The sequence below is a fragment of the Dasypus novemcinctus genome, chromosome 25 (genome assembly GCF_030445035.2).
Source record: "Dasypus novemcinctus isolate mDasNov1 chromosome 25, mDasNov1.1.hap2, whole genome shotgun sequence".
NCBI lineage: Eukaryota > Metazoa > Chordata > Mammalia > Cingulata > Dasypodidae > Dasypus > Dasypus novemcinctus.
The window spans coordinates 60,348,390-60,370,342 of record NC_080697.1 but is presented as its reverse complement, the minus strand read 5'-3'; the positions used below and the strand labels follow the sequence as shown (position 1 = coordinate 60,370,342).

At 62.7% G+C, this 21,953-nt stretch overlaps 1 protein-coding gene across 1 annotated transcript; it reads right to left on the bottom strand.

Moving 5' to 3' along the window:
- Positions 1-13,026: 13,026 nt before the first annotated feature.
- On the bottom strand, positions 13,027-18,791 carry SOX7 (SRY-box transcription factor 7). Its single transcript, XM_058288040.2, has 2 exons — positions 18,513-18,791; positions 13,027-15,640 (listed from the first exon to the last, which is right to left on the bottom strand). The coding sequence occupies exons 1-2, from the start codon at positions 18,748-18,750 to the stop codon at positions 14,841-14,843; spliced, it is 1,038 nt and encodes a 345-aa protein (XP_058144023.1). The 5' UTR covers positions 18,751-18,791; the 3' UTR covers positions 13,027-14,840.
- Positions 18,792-21,953: the final 3,162 nt, after the last annotated feature.

Here is a 21,953-nt window from a genome sequence, read left to right as displayed (position 1 = left end):
TAGCAACTTCCTCTGCCTGGGGTTGTCTTCAAGACATGTGTCATCACCTTTATGTCCCCAGACACCGGGAAGCTTCACATCTGTGCCGAAGGCCAGCCCCGCCCCGGCTGCCCGGCGTGGCCACACCACCGGCCCCTTGCACTGACCACCACCCACGGCCGATGCGCTGCTCCCACTCCACGAGCCCTTGTGCAGCCTCTGGTGCATGCTAAGCAAAAACATATAATAAAACCAGTCTCCAACCTTACAGCCACACATTTTATTATTATTTTTTTATTTATCTCTCCCCTTTTCCCTCTCCCACCCCCCGTTGTCTGCTCTTTGTGTCCACTCGCTGTGTGTTCTTCTGTGTCCGCTTGTATTCTTGTCAGCAGCACGGGAATCTGTGTCTCTTTTTGTTGCGTCATCTTGTTGTGTCAGCTCTCCGTGTGTGCGGCGCCACTCCTGGGCAGGCTGCACTTTTTACGTGGGGTGGCTCAATGAGGGGCGCACTCCTTGCGTGTAGGGCTCCCCTACATGGGGGACACCCCTGCATGGCACGGCACTCCGTGCATGCAGCTGCGCTGCACGTGGCCCAGCTCACCACGTGAGCCAGGAGGCCCTGGGTTTGAACTGTGGTAGGCGGACATTCTATCAGTTGAGCCACATCCGCTCCCCCAATTCCCATGCATTTTAATTCGTTATCCTCACTTGACAGGAAAGGAAACTGAGGTTCAAAGAAGTGGGATGACTTACCTATTGTCCACAGATTAGAACACACCTGGTGGATTCAAACCCAGGGCCCTTGGACATGGACTGTCCGCTCTTCCCTAAATCAGCCTTCCCTTCCCACGGACGGGCTTCCTCCCCCAGGGGCTCCAGTCCAGATGAGAGATCAAAATCCATCACACGTGCTCCCACGACTGTGTGGCTGGAGCGGGAAGAGGCCCTGCAGGCGCAGGGGGAGGGACTGGAGGAGGCAGGGAGCAGGCTGTGCTGGGGACCACGTCCCGGGGTGGTCAGGGCGGGGCGGTGGTGGGAGAGGAGTCCCCGCCGGGCTCGAGGGCTCCTGGACTCACCAGCACAAGGGGAACAGGGGTGTCCTGGGGCCGGTTTGTACGGCAAGCCCTGGACGCTTTGTATATTTTTTTATGTTTGAAGATACATAGATCACAAAAAAATGTTACATTAAAAAATATAAGAGGGAAGCAGACTTGGCTCAACAGATACAGCATCTGCCTACCACATGGGAGGTCCAGGGTTCAAACCCGGGGCCTCCTTGACCCGTGTGGAGCTGGCCCATGCGCAGTGCTGATGCACGCAAGGAGTGCCGTGCCACGCAGGGGTGTCCCCCACTCAGGGGAGCCCCATGCACAAAAAGTGCACCCCTGTATGGAGAGCCATCCAGTGCAAAAAAAGCGCAGCCTGCCCAGGAGTGGCACCGCACACTCGGAGAGCTAATGCAGCAAGGTGACACAACAAAAAGAGACACCTGGGAAACGGACTTGGCCCAGTGGTTAGGGCGTCCGTCTACCACATGGGAGGTCCACGGTTCAAACCCCGGGCCTCCTTGACCCGTGTGGAGCTGGCCCACGCGCAGTGCTGATGCGCGCAAGGAGTGCCTTGCCACACAGGGGTGTCCCCCACGCAGGGGAGCCCCACGCGCAGGGAGTACACCCGAAAGGAGAGCCGCCCAGCGTGAAAGAAAGTGCAGCCTGCCCAGGAATGGCGCCGCACACACTTCCCGTGCCGCTGACAACAGAAGCGGACAAAGAAACAAGACGCAGCAAATAGACACAGAGAACAGACAACCAGGGGAGGGGGGGAAATTAAATAAATAAATAAATCTTTAAAAAAAAAAGAGAGAGAGACACCTATTCCCAGTGCCACTGATGAGAATACAAACGGACACAAAAGAACACACAGCGAATGGACACAGAGAGCAGACAATTGGTGGGGGGGGTGAGGGGGGAAAGGTGAGAGCTAAAAAAAATTAAAATAAATAAAAAAATATAAGAGGTTCCCATATACCCCACCCCCCCCTCACCCCACTCCTCCCACATCAACAACCTCTTTGTGGCACATTCATGGCATTTGGTGACTATGTTTTGGGGCCCTGCTGCACCACATGGGTGATAGTTTACCCTGTAGTTCACACTCTCCCCCAGTCCTTTTAGTGGGCCATGGCAGGACATGTAATGTCCAGCTTCTGTCCCTGCGGTATCATTCAGGACAACTCCTGGGTGCTTTTTGAAGAGCTCGGCTACCCAGCTCTGCTCTCCGTGGTGCAGACTCAGGCAGGGAGGGAGCCGGGAGGCTGGGAAGTGGCGCTGTGTTCCAGGAAGCCCCCGGATTCCTGAGCTGGGCGGCCCAGCTGAAGCGAAAGGAAAAGCACTGCTGACGCCCGCTGCGTGCGCGGCAGGAGAGCGGGTACCCACCGCACGGGCAGGCCCGTGAGGGAGGCTCAGCGCACCGCGTTCCTCCAGCCGAGAAGACAGAGGCCAAGGCCCGGCTCAGCCAGCCAGGGAGCGGGGAGCTGAGATCCGGCCCGCACACCCCAGAGCAAGTGCGCCCGCCCCCGTGCCCCGCTGTCCCCCGTGGGGAACTGGACAGGGCTCAACCCGGGCCAGCCCTGGGGACAGGCAGGCTCGGGCCGCTCAGTCCCGGTCTGGCTGGAAAGTGGTGACGAGCACGCAGGAAAGCGGCACCAAAAGCCCCCTCTGCAGTTTCCAGCAGCGAGAGGCACCCCAGGGCCTTTGTCCCTCCTTTCCGAGGAAGGGAGGCTGTTGCGCTAAGCAAGACAGCGCACGTCAGAGGCCGATTCCCAGCACTCCAGGGCCGCCTGGCCAGCGCTGACTCACGTTGCCACCCACAGACAAGTCACTTCCCTCCCGGGCGTCTGGCGGGGAGCTGGAGGGGGCATCCTGGCGCCCACTGCTGGGTTCTGGGTTAGGCCCCCTCTCAAAGGGCCTTGGCACCCCGAGCGGAGGGCAGCCAGCCGGCCCGGGAAGGCTGGCCTGGGCGATCACTGGGAGCAACCGTGGAACCAGGGCACCGGTGCCTAGAAAACGGGAAAAGGCGCCTACGTCTTCTCATCACACCCCCCACTGGAATAAAGTGTGGAATAAAGCTCCACACAGCCCCCAGGGGTGAACACACGCAGAGGAGAGAGGCGGGGGCGTGCAGTGGCAGTGTCGGGGTGGCTGTGCCGCTCGAAAGGACAGCGCCAGGTGCCAGGGCAGAGGCCGGACCTCTTCCTCAGCACATCGCGTCTGCCCAGCAGGTAAACTGCTCCACAGCACAAGAGGTGGGCCCCCAACCAAACAGAGGGGTTCGCGGAGTCCAGGAAGGAGAGCAGGAAAGCAGCGGGTTGAAGGACCCGGGAGAGAACGTTCCGCAGTCACTAAAGGGCAGGCGGTTCTGAGGGCAGGGGGAGGGAAGCAGGTGTAATACAGGGACATTTTCAGGCCTTGGGAACTGTCCTGAAGGACATTGCAATGACGGTACAGGCCATTATATACCTTGTCATAACTCACAAAATTGTGTGGGAGTAACTATATACAACAGCGTAAACCATAAGCCACGCTTAGTGGCCATGCTCCAAGATGTGGTCATCAATCGTGACAAATGTACCCCACTAACGAAGGCTGTTGTTGATGTGGGAAAGTGTGGGAGGGGGAGGGGGGACACATGGGAAACCCCCATGATTTTTTTGTTTTTATATATATATATTTTTTTATTATCTTTTTTTTTTTAAGATACATAGATCACACACAATGTTACATTAAAAAATATAAGAGGTTCCCATATACCCCACCTCCCACACCCCCCACTCCTCCCACATCAACAACCTCTTTCATCAGTGTGGCACATTCACTGCATCTGATGAGTACATTTCGGAGCACTGCTGCACAGCACGGATTAGAGTTTATGTTTATTTTACACTCTCTCCTAGTCCATTCAGTGGGTTATGGCAGGATATATAATGTCCTGCATCTGTCCCTGCAATATCGTTCAGGACAACTCAAAGTCCTGAAAATGCCCCACATCACATCCCTTCTTCCCTCTCCCTGCCCTCAGCAACTCCTGTGGCCACTGTCTCCATATCAGTGAAATAATTTCTTCTGTTGCTAGAGTCACAATAATTCTATAGTAGAATACCAGTAAGTCCACTCTAATCCATAGTTTATTCCTCCATCCTGAGGACCTGGGATGGTGATGTCCACTCTGCCTCTATATTGAGAGGGGACTTAGATCCCACATGGCTGATGGATGCAATTCTCCTGCTTGCATTTGCAGGCACTCTTGGCTCCCTGGTGTGGTGGTTGACCATCCTCACCTCCCTGTCAGCTGGCCAGGGTAAGTCCAACAAATTGGAGAGTAGCTGTTGCAACTCTACTGCGGCTCAGGGCCAGCTGGCACATGGCCAGTCCAGAGAGCCCCCTGTTTTTTTATGTAGCATTTAAGTAATCTAATTTTCTTAAAGAAAAATTAAAATGTATATTATAAAAAAGAAAGGCAGGCACAGAAGCAGACAGGTGTTAGGATACTTTCCCACTTCTTTAAAAAGTGAATTTACAAAACAATGTAATCCTAGTTTCTAAAACAAAATTTAAATATTTATGTGAGTGTGCATGTATACACATGAGAAAAAACCTGGAAGGAGAAACAACAAAACATTAATAAAAGGTACCCTGCATGGTGCGATTATCAGTGATCTCTCTGTTTGTCGGTCTGTCTTTGTTTCTTTCTGTTGTATCCCTGTATTTTCCAGGTTTCCTGCAAGTACTGATGTAAGGTGTTTAACAGAGTGAAACAAAAAAAGGTTTCAAACTGGGCCTAGAAAAGGTAACCTACCACGGGCTAAATTTACTTCCAAAGAGAGCCCCCACCCCCACTCCAGGGTAATTAGCAGCCAGCCCCCCCCACCCCACCCCCACCCCGGAGAGAAGCCTGAGGTCAGTGGTTAGTGCCTGTCGGAGCAGCTTTCCCAGTGGGATCAGTGGGAGAGCAAGATGTCCCCACAGCCTTCCTATCGGGCCTTGGCTTTATGCGTCTCCTCCCCGCCTTGCAGCTTTCCTTCCTAACCCTGCTCTGATGAGGACAATCCCACACACGGTTTTCGTTCCTGACTGATGGCCGAGGGCTGGCTGGACGCAGGCTGGGCGGTGGCAGAGAGCCAGGATGGAGCTAAATTTTTCCAGGGATCATTATTCAGCGATTGCATTAGGAATTTCTCTCTCACCATCGGCCAGCCTGGGCTGCTCCCCTTGCTTCCATTTTACTGTAATCTGCAACCTCTTGCATGAGTCAGTACCAGTTTACAGATGGGAAAACTGAGTCACAGAGCAATGACGCGACGTGGCTAAGACCAGGTGCCAGGCCGAGGACAGCCGCCCTGAGCGGCTATTCGGTTTTCCAGCAAGTGGTGACTGGACCCCTGCTAGGTGCCCGGCCTGGAGTAGGCCCCACGGAGCCCAAGATAAAGAGGATGCAATTGCAGGGGAGCTCAGTGGTTGAGCACCTGCTTCCCATGTACAAGGTTCCGGGTTCAACCCCAGGTACCTCCAGAAAAAAAAAAGATAGGACACCTGTCCCAGGTAAATCCATTCCCAGACTAGTGGGAGGAGAGCCGTAAAAACAGGGAGCCTCATCAGCTGTGCGAGAGGGGGTGGGGATCCGCAGAAAGTGGGGCCGCCACCTGTGCTGGGGTGCTGGGGAGGTGTTGGAAAGGGGACGCTGGAGCTGGCCCTGCCCTTGAGCAGGCCTGCCCGGGCCGGGGGCCCTGGCCCAGGAGGCAGGTCCTCTTGGGAAATCTGCTGAGCTCAGGCACGGCTGTGCTGTGGGAGTGTCCTGAGAAGGGGCAGCCCTGCGACCCTCTGCCCAGCGCCCAAGGGCCCCGAGGGCTCAGCTTTCTCTTGCTGGCAAGAGCTTTAAGCAAAACAGGTACACTTTCACCCCTTCTGGAACCATCTCTCTGGCTGGGTCGGGGCGGGAGTGGCTGGGGACAAGAGCCAGCCGGTGAGTGAGGTGCAGGCCTGAGTGGACGGTCACCACGGGCTGCAGGGAAGGGACTTGGGACTGACTCCCGCGGGGCGGCCCGGCCCCCCAGACCAGCCGCACCTGTGCACCGGGTGCTGCCGGCCGCGCCCACTCGGCAGGGTCGAGGGGTCAGGAGCAACGGCCAGGTGGGGCCTGGGCAGGGGGGCGGGAGGGGAGGGTGGGCCAGAGCGTCACCCTGGCCTCGGCTCTGCCCGTGGGACCCTGCCTGGCCACCTCCCTGGAGACCACCCTGCGCTGAGGCCAGGAGCAAAGGGGAGGGGCCCGTCTTGGGCCTGGTCCTGGTCCTGCGCCCAGAGGACCCACTGCGGCCAGAGGGGCGGCCCGGGCCCGGGCCTGGAGGGGCTGCCTCCTCCCGCCAGCTCCCTCCCCTCAAACCCCTCACCAGGAACCCCCCCCCCCCCACAAAGGGCAGGTGTGTCTGGTCCGGGCCTCGTCTCTCACAGGGGGCCCCGAGTCCCCGGCCGGGCTCTCTGCCCCCCAGCGATGGACCAGCCAGCCCGTTGCCCCGAGCACCCACGAAGGGGCAGGACCCCATCCGGTCAGGATGACCGCAGCGACCGGCCAGTGACGGCGAGCGCGCCCTGCGGCACGAGGACCGGCTTCGCCTGGGGAGTGCCCGCGCTCGGCCCTGCCGCCCCGCGCCGCCGCGTCCTCCCGAGGCCAGCGCTGCCCGCCCTCTGCGCGGCTCCAGGACCACTGGAGGGCAGGGGCGGGGCGGGCGCGGGGGATGGTGCCGCAGGAGGGCAGGCTGTGGCCGAGCTCCCCGGGCTTGGCGGCCCCACGGTCACGGTGGACCCCTGCCCACCAGTGAGCAAGCCCAGAACGTCCGCTGCAACGGTGGGGGCACCGGGCAGACGCCTAGGTGTAGGGGACGGGCCTGCCCTCCTTCCCAGGCCCCGCACTGGCACCCCGACTCGATCAGCAGGCCCTGGCACGGGGTGGGGGGCGGTGCTGGAAAACCCAGGGGAGGGTCTGTCCACGGAAAGGGGCGGCCCGCGGTGGCCAGCACATCGCTGAGGAGCACCCGGGCTTCCTGCGGGGCCAGCAGGCGCAGGGTCCCGCGCTCAGGGGCGCTGCGGGGGGGCCTGGGTGCCCGCCTGCCCCGGGCCGCGCGGGCCGGGTGTCCCTCCCCAGAAGGGCCAGGCCGGGTGGGACACGGCGGCCCACGCACGCCCCGCTGCCACCCTCGGGGCTCGCGAAGCCGGCGGGCGGCCGGGGCCTGCGGAGGAAGGGCGGGGGGCGCCTGTGCGCTCAGCGGGAAGAGATTTTCCGCCCGGCCGCCCCGCCCTGGGCAGGGCTCCCCAGAAGGCAGGCCCGGCTCCGGGGTCTTATCAGGCAGGAAGCACCCACATCCTCCTCCTCCTGCTCCCGGCAGCTCCGCCGGCAGGAAAACGCCGGCCCAGCCGCCCCTGCAGGGCCCGCCGCCTCCGCCCGCGCAGCCTTCCAGGGCGCCCGCACCTTCGCCTCGGTCCCACAGCCGTGCCCCCGGGCGCGCTGGCCCCCAGCCCCCCCATAGCCCCCCGGGCGCCCTGGCCTCCCCCAGGAGCCCTGACCCCCCAGTCCCCCTATAGCCCCCCAGGTGCCCTGGCCCCCCAGCCCCCCCATAGCCCCCTGGGTGCCCTGGCCCCCCAGCCCCCCCATAGCCCCCCAGGAGCCCTGGCATCCCCAGACCCTCTCCAGCCCCCCCCAGGTGCTCTGGCCCCCCAGCCCCCCAATAGCCCCCCAGGAGCCCTGACCCCCCAGGCCCCCCATAGCCCCCCAGGCGCCCTGGCCTCCCCAGACCCTCTCCAGCCTCCCCAGGCGCCCTGGCCCCCCAGCTCCACCAGCCCCCCCAGGCACCCTGGCCTCCCCAACCCCTCCTCAGCCCCCCAGGCGCCCTGGCCCCCCAGCTCCCCCAGCCCCCCCAGGCACCCTGGCCTCCCCACATCCTTGTCATCCAGCGGGGCTGGCCGTGATGACAGCACTTTCCCGGGGACGCTCAGCGACGCCCTCAAGGCCACAGCGCAGGGGTGACGGCAGCCCCTGTCCTGGGGAGGTGCAGCGCTCACCGGCCAGCCCCTCTGAGGCCCACCCCTCAGCGCACAGCCCTGCCTCGTGCTCTCTGGACACCTCAGGGACATGGCGATCACCCTTTCCCTGACGGCCCGCGCCCCGGGGGGGTGGGGGCCGGTGTGTCTTCAGGGAAGGGATGAAGAAATGAAGCTGCTCCCGCGTTTCTCTGTTCCCGGATGCAGGAAGAACAGAGCAGGCGGGAGCAAGCAGCCCCCTGGCCCTGGCCCGCCCGCCCGCGGGAGTCCCAGCCTCCCTGCAGGGACCGCAGCCCCCCGCCCTGGCGCCCGGAGGCCACCACGGCTCTCACCTCAGGCCCCCGGCCTTTCTCGGTGGAAGAGGCTCGGTCCCTAGCGTGTCGCGGGCTGTGCGCAGCCCTCCACGGATGGAGGACGGCGAGGGGCGCAGGATCCGCCCCGGCCTGCACCGGGAGCCCGAGAGGCGACTGCACCCTACACCCCGAAGGACTTTCCAGCGCCCACACCTGGCGAAACCCCCGCCGGCCTCGCCCTCATTCTGGGGACCTCTGCCCCTGCCACGCCCATGGCCGCAGAGCACGCAGTCTAACAGGGGAGATGCAGACCCGGGAGGGGCGGGGGGCAAACCGCGGCCCAGCCCGAGCCCACCTGAGCCCACCCCAACCCCTACCTGACCCCACTCGAGCCCACCGGCCTCGAGCCCGCTCTCAGCGCCCATCACGATCGGGAAGGGGAGGCAGCAGCCCGGGCGGAGGGTACCGGCTGGGCCTGGACCTGGGTCCCCACCTGCCTTAGCCTAAGGGAAGAGGTGTAGGCAGGGCAGAGGCTGGCCGCTGCGGTGGTGGAACTCGCTCAGCTTAGACCCGCTTCAGAGAGAAAAACCTCCTTTCCTGGAGGACTCTCAGACGAAGGGAGGCCACGGTGGAGGCAGGAGAGGACGAGACCCCCGAACGGCTCTGTCGACCACAGCTCAGTGCCCCATGAAGAAACTGACCGCTTCTTGGGGTTCCCTGCAGCCGCGGTCAGGCCGCCCTTGCCCGCGATTCTCCCCGTCAATCCCAACGTGACAACCACTTCAGGTTTGCAGACAAGCCGTCAGGCCCAAATGGCGAGGGACATCTAGCTAAGGGCTGTTCATCATGAAGTGCCCACAAACACGCTACATCCTCGCCCGTGCCATGCCCCAGGGATGGCTCAAGGTCAGCCCGTGCAGGCCCGGCTCTCTCCACTCTCCTCGCCAGGGCCCTGGCACCAGCCCGACTGCCCCGCTAACTGAGCAAACCACCCTTTCTCCAGAGAGCAGCCCCGTCCACCTGCGCCGATGCTGAAGTTCAAGGTGGAAACGATTTTCACAACTTGGGCAGAGCTGGGCTGAGGAGCCGTGAAAGGCCAGCAGCCAAGAAGGGGCATTGTGCTCTCTGTCATGTTTCTCACCCACTTGGGGAAAGGAACACCCCTGATTTTCTAGCGGAAGCTCCCGGCAAGCAGAGAATGGTACCCGAGGAAGGTAAGGGCACGGCGACATGGAAATCGAGCAACTGAATGCAGTCAGATTTAAGTCAGTCTCACATAGTCTCCGATGGTTTAAATTCCTCCTGTTAAGAAAGAATTCATTCTAGTAATCCAGTGGAGTCATTTCGTGCCTCGGCTATTGAGATTGCGGAAAGTAAAGAAGCGATTTGAAGCAAAAGCAGGTTCATATGCTTAGGAATTTATCTAAGACAATAAACAAATGTTCACTGCAGTGCTATTTATAATGGCCAAAAAAGTAATAATTACAATTTAGCAAGGAAATGGTCAAGTAAATTAAGGTACATTAATTCACTGAAGCACTGTGCAGTCATCAAAAATGATAAACATGAAGACAGCTATCAACCTGGGAAAACTTCTGGAATATGATATTGAAAGGATAGAGCCAAATAGCAGATGGTATCTGTATTTATCCTGTGATGACACTATGTACAATTTTGTGTAAATGCATATGGGACTAGGGAGCTAGTACACAAAAATGAATATGTTAAATACAGTTATGTTGAGGTCCTGGAGTGGATACTTTTCCTTTATTTCCAAAATCTTTTCTTACTGATTTTTCAACTAAAAAGAAAGCATTTTTTTTTTGCAGAAAAAAAGGAAGTTTAATGGCATTGGAAATGGCTTATTTACTATTAGTAAAATTGCCAGTCTATTTTAAAAGACATATGTATATGATTATCTAGACAAAAAAAAAAGACTAGATAGATACCATCAAAAATAACCAGTAATGTCACTACGTGGTGGGACAATAAATGTATTGTTTTTCTTTATGAGTGATTTTTTCCTAAACATTCTTCAAAGACTATGTGTCTCTTGAAATACAAGATAAGGATGGATGGATGGACAGATGGATGGATAATGGATGGATGGATGGACAGGTGGACCCATGGATGATGGAGAGATGGATGATGGTTGGATGGATGGATGGGCAGATGGGTGATGGATGGGTGATGGACAGATGGATGATGGATGGATGGACAATGGATGGATGTGTCTTTTCCTCACCTTTTCACTGGGAGGAGACCAGGGCACAGCAGTCCCAAAAGGAACAGTAAGCAGAAACTACATTACAAACACTCTCCTGCAAACGCTCTGCCCTCGGCCCGGTTCTGCTGCTCCAGGACAGGACAAGAAAGGAGATTTTCCTCCCGTGTCCCCATCGCACCTCAGGTCCCCACTGTCTTTGCCTCCAGAGAGACGAGCCGGAAAATTAGGGACCAAGAAGGGCCCAGGTCATTAACTGCCACCGGAACACCCCAGGACTGCTCGGCTTTCCACTCCTTCACCGTCGAGCAGCTAACGTGGGGCCATGACGGCACGCCAGGCGGTGCGTGCCGTGACTGACATCTCCGCAAGCTGTGGGCGCCGTGGGGGCGAGCAGCACCTCTGCCAGGCAGCGCTGGGGGTGCCTCAGCCGGCCTGGATGGGTGCAGGTCCCCAGGCAGGTCATGGAGGGAGGGTCTCCTGGGAGGGGACGGCACAGGTGGAGAACAGGTGTGGGAAGGGAGACCCCCTCCAGGGGAGAATGAGGCTCTGCAGGGCGTGGGGCAGCCGTGGCGCCGAGGGACAGGACGCCGGAGAGAGGAGGGGCCGCCACACGAGAACCCACGAGGGGCTGAGCCCGTTGTCCTGGGGCCCGAGGCTGGTAAAATTGGGGGACCCTGCCAAAAATAAAACAAAAGTGCCGTCCTTCCTGGAAGGTTTAGAAAAAGGAACGGCACGGCGTCCATGACTGGAAGAGACCTGCGCAGGTGAGGGGCCGGGTGGGTGCGGCGCGAGGCAGCGGGGCAAATCCACCTCTGCCCGGGGGGGGGGGGGCGGGGCAGCGAGTGGGTGCTCGAGGATCTGAAGAAAAGGAACGAAACGGAGGGATCTAGGTTGATCCTTACAGCCGTGCATGCCCGCACACGCTGATGGGCGAAAGCGCCAAGTGCCCGCCCAGCGGCAGCTGAGTGCCCGGGCCGGGCGGCCGCACTGAGCTCCCGCGGCTCCTGGCACGGCTGCTTCATGAAGCAGGGGTCCAAGGTGGGCTGTTGCCACCTGTGCCCTGCCCTCCTCAGGGCAGGGGCGGAGCCCCTACTGTCACAGCAGATCCTACCACGAGCGGAGCGCGCCCTGGGCGGTGCCAGGGGACAGGGTCGCGGGGACGCTGCAGAGAAGGTCGGCATGCCACACGGCGCCAGGTTCCGTCCAACTCTGTCCCTGTGATTTGTCTTCTTTCTTTTCCAGGGTGTGCCGAGTAGGAACTGGGCCACGCGCAATTCCACACCATAGTGAGGCACAAAGGAAAACCCAGCCGTGGAGCCCCCAGCCGTGGAGCCCCCAGCCATGCAGCCGTGGAGCCCCCAGCCGTGGAGCCCCCAGCCATGCAGCCGTGGAGCCCCCAGCCGTGGAGCCTCCAGCCGTGGAGCCCCCAGCCATGCAGCCGTGGAGCCCCCAGCCGTGGAGCCCCCAGCCATGCAGCCGTGGAGCCCCCAGCCGTGGAGCCTCCAGCCGTGGAGCCCCCAGCCATGCAGCCGTGGAGCCCCCAGCCGTGGAGCCCCCAGCCATGCAGCCGTGGAGCCCCCAGCCGTGGAGCCCCCAGCCATGCAGCCGTGGAGCCCCCAGCCGTGGAGCCTCCAGCCGTGGAGCCCCCAGCCGTGCAGCCGTGGAGCCTCCAGCCGTGGAGCCCCCAGCCATGGAGCCATGGAGCCCCCAGCCGTGGAGGTGGGGAGCCCCTGGGCTCCGCGCTCCAGGCTGAGCGGGGCTGGGTGGTGACTGAGCCCCCTGGGGCTGTGGATGAGAAATGGCTATAAAACATCCTGTGAAAGGCCTGCACCCATGAAGTGCTATTAGAGTAATGAGGAGAGATTACCATCTAATTGAGCAGGGACATCCGCCCAGCTGGCCCTCCCAGGACCCACTCCTTGGCCCAGGGGGCCTGGCAGAACGCAGCTACCCCTGACTCAGCAAGTTCCAACCGCTCGGCGCAGAGCCTCAGACGTGGGTGACGGCTCAGGATGGAGGAGTCATCGCTTTTCCCAGGGCTTTCTGCCTGGGATGTTAACCCCAAACCTGGCAAGCCGAGTCTGTTCCTTAAGGACGAGCCATGGGCCTCCCGCCTCCTCCCGGGGTGCCAGGGGTTTTGTGAGCGCGCGGTTGGTTGTTCTACCACGTCCATAAACACACCATACAGAGGACAATTTCGGATTTTTCCAAGATTATTCCAAAAAGAAGGGGAAAACGTGTAAGCACAACTTACGTTCTATCTTGAAAGAGCCTGATAATCACCCTATTTCACTTCACAAGTGGAAGAAGTTTCCCCCACGTAGGAGATGCAGTGGTCCTTTATGAGTAATGATAACAACCGTTTCCAGGGTGCAAAAATGGAACGTACCTCCTTACCGTAATTCACAAAATAAAATACAGCACCCTACAAGGCATATCAGCTTCTAAAAGTAAAAAAGCTTTATCCATAACATAAGGAGCATTGGACAGGTATTTAGAGCTCTCTTGAAAACTTTCCTTTTGCAAAATTATATTTCAAATGATAGAATGGTCATGGTACAAAAACATTTATTTACATTAAATATTTTAGACAAACCAATGTCAGTAACTGTCCAGAGTCTGTGTAGTTCTCTTCCCCTCCCTCCTAAAAGGGACAGTTTAGCTTCAAGTCTGTGACACCATTTTATAAGATTACTAATACACGTTCCGGGTTACATGCTGATCATACCTTCAACAACGATTTATTACCAAACATCGCATACAGCAATAGCATAAAGATTCACCATATCTTAGAAGTAATTTTACAATAAGACTTCTTGGAAGACAGGATCTTTTAGCAATACAAAATATAAGGAGAAAACAAGAGTAGAATATATAAAATACTTACATACATCATACAGGCAATAATACGCTGAGATAAAAAGTCAAGTGTCTTTAGCCCACTCTTAGGTCTGTTCCTTCAAAGGAGGCTTAGGGGGAGGGTGGAAGTGTCTCTAGGGCGGGGTCAGGGCTCAGAAACATCGTCCAATCACAGTGCGTTTTGTTCTTTGGGAAGTGTAACCGAAGTGCGGGCAGGGAAGTTGCTCTACAGCGTTCTGAGGACTTGGCCTGAAGGACCAGCGGTCTCGTGAGCTAAACAGATTCCCTGGAGGCCGTGGCCTGGAGCTTGGGATCATCACCCAGGCGCTCTCTGAATAGTGTCTGATTCAGGGGCAGAGGGCCCGAAAGGAAGAAGAGAAAAGGGACCCTAGTAGAGGAGAAAGCCGTCAAGAGCACGGGGAAGGACGGGGGGGAAGTCCACGGAGATTCTGCTTGAGAACGTCACACATCAAGCCTGGAAGAAGGCAGCGCTGCGTGGTCCACTCTTTTTAGGTACCGCGGCGCTTTCGGTCCTTAGGGACAGGGAGTTCACGGAAGGCTGCCACAGACGTGGTCTCCGGGTTTGCGTGAAGACGTGTGCGTCTCACCCTTGTGGTCAGACTGTGTATTCTCCCGACGATTTTGTGAAATAAAAAAGGACTTTGGTAAAATCCAAAATGAGAAAGAAAGGATTCGACCTCATTTTCCAATGCCGCAGTCAACCAGAATGGTAAACTTTCCAAGTTCAAGAGGAGTGTCGTCTTTCAGGCTGGAAGAATGCAATCATTCTGGAAAGGATGCGCGGACAGAGAGCCTGTGTCCTCGACCCAATCATCACCCAGCAGTGCGCGGAGGAGTCAGACTTGCCCCGCTTGCCTTCAGTTGGCTTTCAGAGAATCCTGAATGGGAAACTCGGGGCGGGAGGGACCTTGGCCGAGACGGGGAGCAGCAGCAGGGGAGGGCGGGCTCCGCGGCAGGGGGAGCTGGGCCGGGCTCTCAGGCTGTGACCCCCGGGCCCTGCGCTCTCCTCGCCCGCGGGACCTAATAGGTGCAGTCTGCTGTGCCGTCAGCAGGAGACACCGGTGGGGGCTTCCCACCTTTGTGTGCAGGACCGGGAGGCGAAGGCGAGTCAGTGAGGAGTCCCCCTGAAACAGCACCTGCCAGCAACCGCGGCGCCTCATTCCCGTTTGAAGGGACAGAGGCAAAACGCGGGGCAGGGAATGGCCCCGGCAGGCGGGGGCGCGGGGCGGGCACGGGGGCCAGCAAAGCCCCGTGGAGCTCGGGACACCCGGGGCCGGCAGCGCAGGCCTGGCCCCGCCGCGGGGGCCGGAGGGCAGCCGGGCGCCGCGTCCTCCCAGGCCCGGGCCACTCGGCGCAGGCGGCCGCGGGGCTCTAGGACACGCCGTAGCTGTTGTAGTAGGTGGCCGTGGCGTCGGCCAGCACGGCGATGAGGCTGGGCTCCGGGGCGCCGTGCGCGGCGGCGCCGGGAGTGTTCAAGTACTGGTCGAACTCGTCGCGGTCCATGTCCCCCAGCAGTTCCACCTGGCTCAGCTGGTCCAGGGCGTCCAGGCCGGGCTCGGGCGGGGGCGAGAGCGGGCCCAGGGGCGCGCACAGGCCGGGCTGCAGCGGCGGGTAGGCGGCCGGGGCGTAGTAGGCGGGGGACGGGGGGCAGCCGCCCGCGGGCGGGCTCAGGGCCAGCGCCGCCAGCGGGTGGCCGCAGGGCACGGGGCCCGGCGCGTACTCGGGGGAGAAGGCCGGGCCCGGCGCGCGCGGCGCGCGGCGCGCGGGGGCGCGCTCCTCGGGCGCGGGGGAGGAGAAGAAGGTCCGCTCGGGCTCCAGCCCGTCGAGCGGGGAGCCCTCGGGGGGCGTGGGCAGGCCGTAGGGGTAGCTGTCGGCGCCGGGCGCCTCGGGGAAGCAGCCCCGCAGGGCGCGCGAGGCGCGCGCCGCGTACTCACCGCCGGCCCCGGCGCCGCCCGGCCCCTGCTCGGGCGCGGGCAGGGCGTTCTGGTCGCGGGCCGGGGGGCCCAGCAGGAAGCCGGGCTCCCCGCGCTTGCAGAGGCGCTTGGCCTGCTTCTTCCGGCGCGGGCGGTACTTGTAGGTGGGGTGGTCCCGCATGTGCTGCACGCGCAGCCGCTCCGCCTCGTCCACGTAGGGCCGCTTCTGCGCCAGCGTCAGGGCCCTCCACGACTTGCCTGGCCGCACGAGAGGGGGCCGCGTCAGCACGGCCGCCCCCCGCGGCCGCCTTCCCCCACCTGCCTCCCCAAGCCCGCCTCCCCCCTGCTGCTCGCCACGTGTACACCACACGAGTCACTTCGGAGTCCCGCAGCAGGACCGACTGCACGAGCGCGGCAGCACGGGCAGCGGCTCATGTGGCCCCCCAGCCAGGACCTGCGTCCTACCCCCCACTGGCAGTTCAGCTCCTTCTGGACTCTTAGCGCCCTGCCTCCTGGGGGCTGCTGCCCCCGGGGAAGGGAGAGGCGAGGCTTTATTCACGGGGCCCAAAGCTCGGGCCGGCTCAGGAGGTCCACGGCTGTCCATAAGTTAAAGGGTCAGCTCAGGCGAACCCACACTCACCCTTCACATCTGGGGGTCAGGCCCTGCTGCAGGGAGACGCGACCCCGGCACGGGCGCACCTGCCACACACACACACTCACACACACACACACACACTCACAGCCAGACCCGGGGCCCTTCCTCGTTGCGGGCCGCCCCGCCTGACTCGCCCCACACAGGCACATCCTCCCACCTCCTCGCCATGAAAGACGCCGTGACGTGACGCTGCTACCCGCCTCAGAACTCTCCTCGCGAAACACCCCACGGGGATCCGATGCTGCTCCTACTCGGGCCTTACGGCCACAGCTTCTCCCTCTGCTGCTGTTGCCGGGCCTACTGCAGCCTCCCTCTTTTGTTTATTAACGTGCCTCTCTCCGGCTGCAGCATTTTCTGAAGGCAGTTTCCAGGTGCCGTGAGTTATCTCCTAAGCTATGCCCGGGATTCTACAGTTCAACAAGTACCCCGACGACTAACGCATCCTGACGTTTGAGACCCACAAAACTGGGGTGAATGGCCCGGCTCCGTCCTGTAGGGAAGGGGCCCCAGCTCCCACCCAGAGGTGCTCCAGCTGAGTCCGAGCTGTGAGCCTAGCTGTGGCCCTTGGTGTCGGGCACCGACGGGCTCCACGGGCCAGGCCCAGAGGCAGCTGCCGGGGTACGGTTATGAAAGCATCTGCCAGAGCTTAGGGGAACGTTTACGGTGTTCTGACGGAGTTGTCACCTAACGCAACGAGCTGTCACTTAAAAGAGTGACGTGAGAATTCCTAGGGATGCTGGATTGGGGGCTGGGAGGAACCCTGCAGGTCGAGGGGTCCCCACTTGTGGCTGAGACCACAAAGCTGGAGCAAGAGGCTCGAGATTCAGGCGGGCCCCACGCTGTGCGTGGACTGAATACACGATGTGAGGCTAGTTTCTAAGTGCTACCCAGCTGCTGGAGGATTAATAAAATACAGGTGCATTTTACCTCACATATGGAGTGGACTTTATGCAGTTTGTCACTCATGCTAAAGTTACTAGTGCCACTGGGTGAAGATACTTGAAATGCTTTTAATGTTAAAGATTGTGAAACGCTCATCACCCAAAAAAGCTGGGGCTCTTCTCACATCCAGCCCTTTCCTTTCATAGGTCAGAAACAGAGGGCTGCGTGGGAGTGTGGGGCTGAGAGGAGCCCGTCCTGCTGCCTCCCTGTCGACAGGGGACCAGTCCCGCACCGTAAGAAGCAACACGGCCTGCCCGGTGTCGGCGTCTGGGCCTTTCCCCGAAGGAGCTGCAGCCTCCTGAGCCTCCGGAGCCCACGTGCAGGCTGCCGCCAGCGTGGCCCGCCACGAGCACCTGCCCCCTGCGTCCCTTCCCGCGAGCAGGCGAGGCTGCCCGGTCTGCGCGCTCTGCCCCTCTGCCCAGCGCTCCGCTCTATCCTGGCCAGACTCCCGGGGCCTCCTGTCCCACGGGCCTGGGCAAAAGGCACAGAGCCACGGGCTCACTGGGGCCCACAGAAGTGTTTCCATTTCTTTTAAAATCCGAAGAAAAATGCCAGTTTTAATCGAAGATGCTCTACTACACGATGACCTGCTTGTCTGAACACCAACTCAGTGTATGTCCATGGGGCCCACAAGCAGTGGGCTCCGGGCACGGCTGGCCGCTGGGCTGGGCATGGGCAGAGGCCTCTAGAAGCCGCACGGGAGGCGGCCTGCGGCTCTAGCCAGCACCGCAGGGCTCGGCGCCCTCACCCCAGGTTCCGCCCAGGGAAAGGGCCCTCCGCGAGGAAAGGGAAGGGCTCCGTTCCCGGCCGGGTGGAGTCGGGGAGGTCAGGGCCAGGGTGACGTGCCCGGCCCTCTTCACGGCGCCCGCCGCTGTGCCAAGAGCTTGGGCCCCTACGTGAATAAAAGCCACGTCCAAGGGCACCGGGGCTGCGGGGCGCGGGGCGGCCTCCAAAAGGGCTCGGCGACTCACTTCGGGAGAGCAGCCCAGGCGCGCGCTCCCGGTTTTCAGATGCGCCTTAGCGCCGGCCCTGGGCGCTCCCGCCTGTCCCCTCCCAGCCCCCGCGCCCGGATCCGGCTTCGGGACAGGCCGTCACCGGCCACTACCAGAAGCGGAACCAAGTGATCGACACTCCTGGTACCGAGAACCCGACCCAGTCCACCCGCGCCGGCTCCTGTGCTGTGATTTTAAACAGCACTAAAGGCAGGCGAGGCTTTCCCGCAGGGTTTCTCTTCACGAACTTCGTTGGGAAGCCTTTGGTCTGCGGCCCGCAAGCGCTGGGGCGGGGCCCAGCGGGAAGGGCCGGGAACAAGCGGGTGCCCCCTCGCCGCTCCCACCCACGTCGGCGTCCACCCGGTTCCGCCGCAGCCGTGCGCGCCGGCTGCCCGCCCGGGCACGGGCCACCGCCCGCCTCCGTCCGGCCGCCCCGCAGCCCGCGGCCGCCGAGCCAGGCGGCACCCACACGCCCGGCCGCGCGCCTCGAGCCCGCCTCGCCGCCGGCGCCCCGGCCCGCGCCCCGGCCCGCCGCGCTCACCCAGCATCTTGCTGAGCTCGGCGTTGTGCAGGTCGGGGTTCTGCGCCGCCAGCCGCTTCCTCTCGTCCTTGGCCCAGACCATGAAGGCGTTCATGGGCCGCCGCACGCGGCTCTCGGCGCCCTTGTCCCCCGGGGGGCGCGCGGCGGCCGGCGGGGCCAGCCCGTCCGGCAGCGCGGCCTCCAGGGCCGGGCCCTCGAGCCCCTCGGGCCACGGGTAGGCGGCCAGCAGCGAGGCCATGGCCGCTCCGGGTGGCCGCGCTCCGTCCCGCCGGGGGCGCCGCGGGCCTCGCTCGCGTCGGGGCGGCCGCGGCGCCTTATTTATCAGCTTCGGGCGGCCGCGTCGCCCAATGGCTCCGGAGGCGGCGCGGCCCCTCCTCCTGTCGCGGCGCGCGGCCCCTCCCCGCGCCCCGGCCGCGGGCTCCCTGCTGGGACCTGCCGGGAGGGGCCCGGGCCGCGCCCCCGCCGCCCCCAGGCCGCAGGTGCAGCTCGCGCGGCCCCGCCAGCGCCCGCGGGGTCACCGCGGCGAGGCCGCGCCGCGCGGGGCTCTGCCCCCGGCTCCCGCCCCGCCTGGCTGCTGGCTGCCCCCGAAGCGCCCGGGGCGCGGGGAGCGTTCAGCGGGGCCGCCGCGCGTCCCACCAAGAGCCGGCCGCCGGCGTTTCCCCGGCGCCCAGGCCCCGCGACGCCACCGCGCCAACCTGGGCCGCCGCAGAGGCCCGCCGGTCCTGCTCGCGGCCCGCCCGTTCCCTGGAGCAGGCAGGTCTCTCTCCTGGGCCCTGCTCGGCCTCCCGCCCGCCCTCGTCTCGGTGGTAGGGGTCTCGGACCCCCTGGCCTCCAGCGCTTTCCAGTTTCCTCCTCTCCCTTTCTGCGCTGCCCGCCGGCTCCTCCAGGGCGGTAGCGCCCGCCCTCCGCCCCGCGCCCCCACGGCTTCCACGGCGCCCTGAGACCTGCCCCGGTGCCCGGCTCCGACTCCGGGGGCAGACCCGGTGCGAGGTGCCCGGCTCTCACGCCACCCCCGGAGCTGCGGGCTGGAGCTCACCGCGGTCCCGCGCCGCCACTCTGCCCCGCACTACAGCTCACACCTATCCCGGTGTGGCTTGTGAGTCCAGGGCAGCGCCAGTACACAGTAAGCGCTCAGTAACTGCAGAGAAAGTGAGCGAATACTTGAGCGCACACACACGGCTTAGTCCCAAGCTGATCGATCTGTAAAGCCCGGCAGCCGCGGGGCTCGGGCAGGTCCCGGGAGCCAGCCCGCCAGCGGGTCCTGCGCACAGCCGTGCCGGCTCTCCGCGCCTTGGGGACGTAATGTGCACAGGGTGGCCCTGGAACGAGGGGGCGTTGCCGCGGGAGGACCGTGGGGTCTGGACCTTCCTCCTAACCGCTGAGTGTTGGTTAGATGCGTGCCTGTGGGCAAGCCAGGTGAAGCGCAGGCCTCCCTTCTAAGCCTCAGGCGGCACGACGGCGAGGCGGCGCTCCGGGGGCACGCGACGTGGCGGGAGAGAAGCCCGTGCGTGGCGGGGGACACAAACCCCTAAATCACAAACTGGACTCAGCGCCCCAGCACGCAGTGACTCGTTCCCTTGTGTGCAACGCACACTCCCGCACGGCCCCACGGCGGAGCCCGGGCAAGCGGATGGAGAAACGCTCGGCCCGCTTTAACGCCCCGATTCTACCTCTCAACCCGCGTGTGAATTTCACGCAAGAGCGGCCTTTCCGAATAAACGACATTGCCGGTCCCCACTCTCCAGCGAGGTGACAGCGGCAGCAGCCCAGGCCCGCGCGCTGCACGGCCCGGCCCACCAGCGATGGGTGCCGCGCGCGCAGCGCGGGGAGGCGGAGGGGCTGGCTGGCGCCGGGGGCCGCGGCGCGGGCTGCTCACAGGGAGTGGCCGCCGTCTAGGCGGAATTCCCCACCCCTGGAAGCCGGGGCCGTTTCCCGTTTCGGGCCCCTCAGCCAGAAATTGCTCCAGGGAAAGCCTCGGGCCAGAGCGCGCCCGGGGCGCTGCGGGCAGGGCCGCGCCCTGGCGGGGGCAGCGCCGGTGAATCCCGGCAAGGTGCGCGGCGGCCGCGCAGGCCTTTCCTGACCGCGCCGCCGCTGCTGGGCCGAGGGCGCTCTGCAGGATCAGAAGCCTCGGCAACAGCTGGCCCTCTCGCCCCCCAGCCCCCGGTGCCCTCCCCCGGTGGCCCCTGAGCAGAGCGCGCGCGCCGCGGGCTCCAGGTTAGAAAGACGCGCCGGCCCAGGACGTGCAGGGCGGCGGGGAGGCCACCGGGTGAGGGAGGTGGCGGAAGAATAGGGAATTGGGCAAGAGAGCCGAGAAAGACGCACTGGAGAGGCGGCCTGGGGCGGTGGCGGTGGCAAAGCTGCCAAAGGGAGAAAACAGCGGGCGGCGCGGGGGTGGAGGCAGGGAGAACGCACCTTGTTGTTCCCAAGCCTGCGGTTCCTTGTAGTTTGTCCGGGGTCCAGAGCGCAAGCCTGGGATGCCCCGGGGCTGAGCTCGCGGCCCCGCAGGGGGAGCCGTCTGCAGTCCCCAGCGCTCTGCCTCGCTCCGGCCACCCATCCATTCGCATCCATCCATTTATTCACCTGGACAGATCTGAGAGCAGTTCCTGGTGCCGGCGGCTCCAAGGGACGCGAGGGTCGCCGAGCGCGCCAGTCCTCCCCGAGCTCCTCCAAACCCGGGGACCGGAGCGCTGGGCGAGGGGGCTAGGACCGCGCCCCCAAGGCACCCCTCGCCGGCCCTCGCCAGCGCTGGGCCCTGGTAAGCGGGTCCGAGGAGGGCTGAGACCCCACTCTTGTCTAGAGGGGCCGCGGCTCTGGGCCCTGCGGAGGCTCGAACCCGCGGCGGGGCGTGGGGTGGGGTGAGCGGGGGTGGCGGGCAGAGCTGGAGCGGAGGGTCCCCTCCCGCTGTCACGACGCGTCTCTCCTCGCCCTCACCCGCCGCCTCCTCCCCTTCTCCTTTATAGGCTCATGGCCTCAGTGTCTTCACCTGTAAAGTGGGGACATGCAGGGCTACTGACACTGGTGGCGTCGAATACTTCAGTCAACTGTGTAGATGCCAAGAAATGCTATAATGAGCATATGAAAATTTAAGAACTAAACTGAAAGCAGGTTGAGCCTCCAAAACCCTTCCCTGGAGGAGCTGTCCTTACTCGCACAGGAGCTCATGAATATGGGGCTGGGGAGAAGGGGGAACCCGTGCAGCTTCCTCACCCCCACCCCTACCCCGCACCCGCCGCCGCGAGCCGGACTGAGACGGTCCGGGCGGCCACTGCTGGCGCCGGCTCCCGGCGGGCACAGGCGCTGGACCTCGGGGCGGCCCGCAGGGAAGGCTGCAGGAGGCAGCACACCTGCCCGGGGTGGGGCAGCTTTCCCCCATGGGACTAGGAGGGAAGGACGGGGCCTCCAAACGTGACCCCCTGGATGGGGTGGCGCAGAGCCCGTCAA

What these genes read in the sequence shown, in the direction of transcription:
- SOX7 (XM_058288040.2), bottom strand. Translation starts at nt 18,750, where the DNA reads ATGGCCTCGCTGCTGGCCGCCTACCCGTGGCCCGAGGGGCTCGAGGGC. An exon ending in CGAGCTCAGCAAGATGCTGG is followed by an intron (nt 15,641 to 18,512) that starts GTGAGCGCGGCG and finishes TCGTGCGGCCAG; the next exon opens with GCAAGTCGTGGAGGGCCCTG.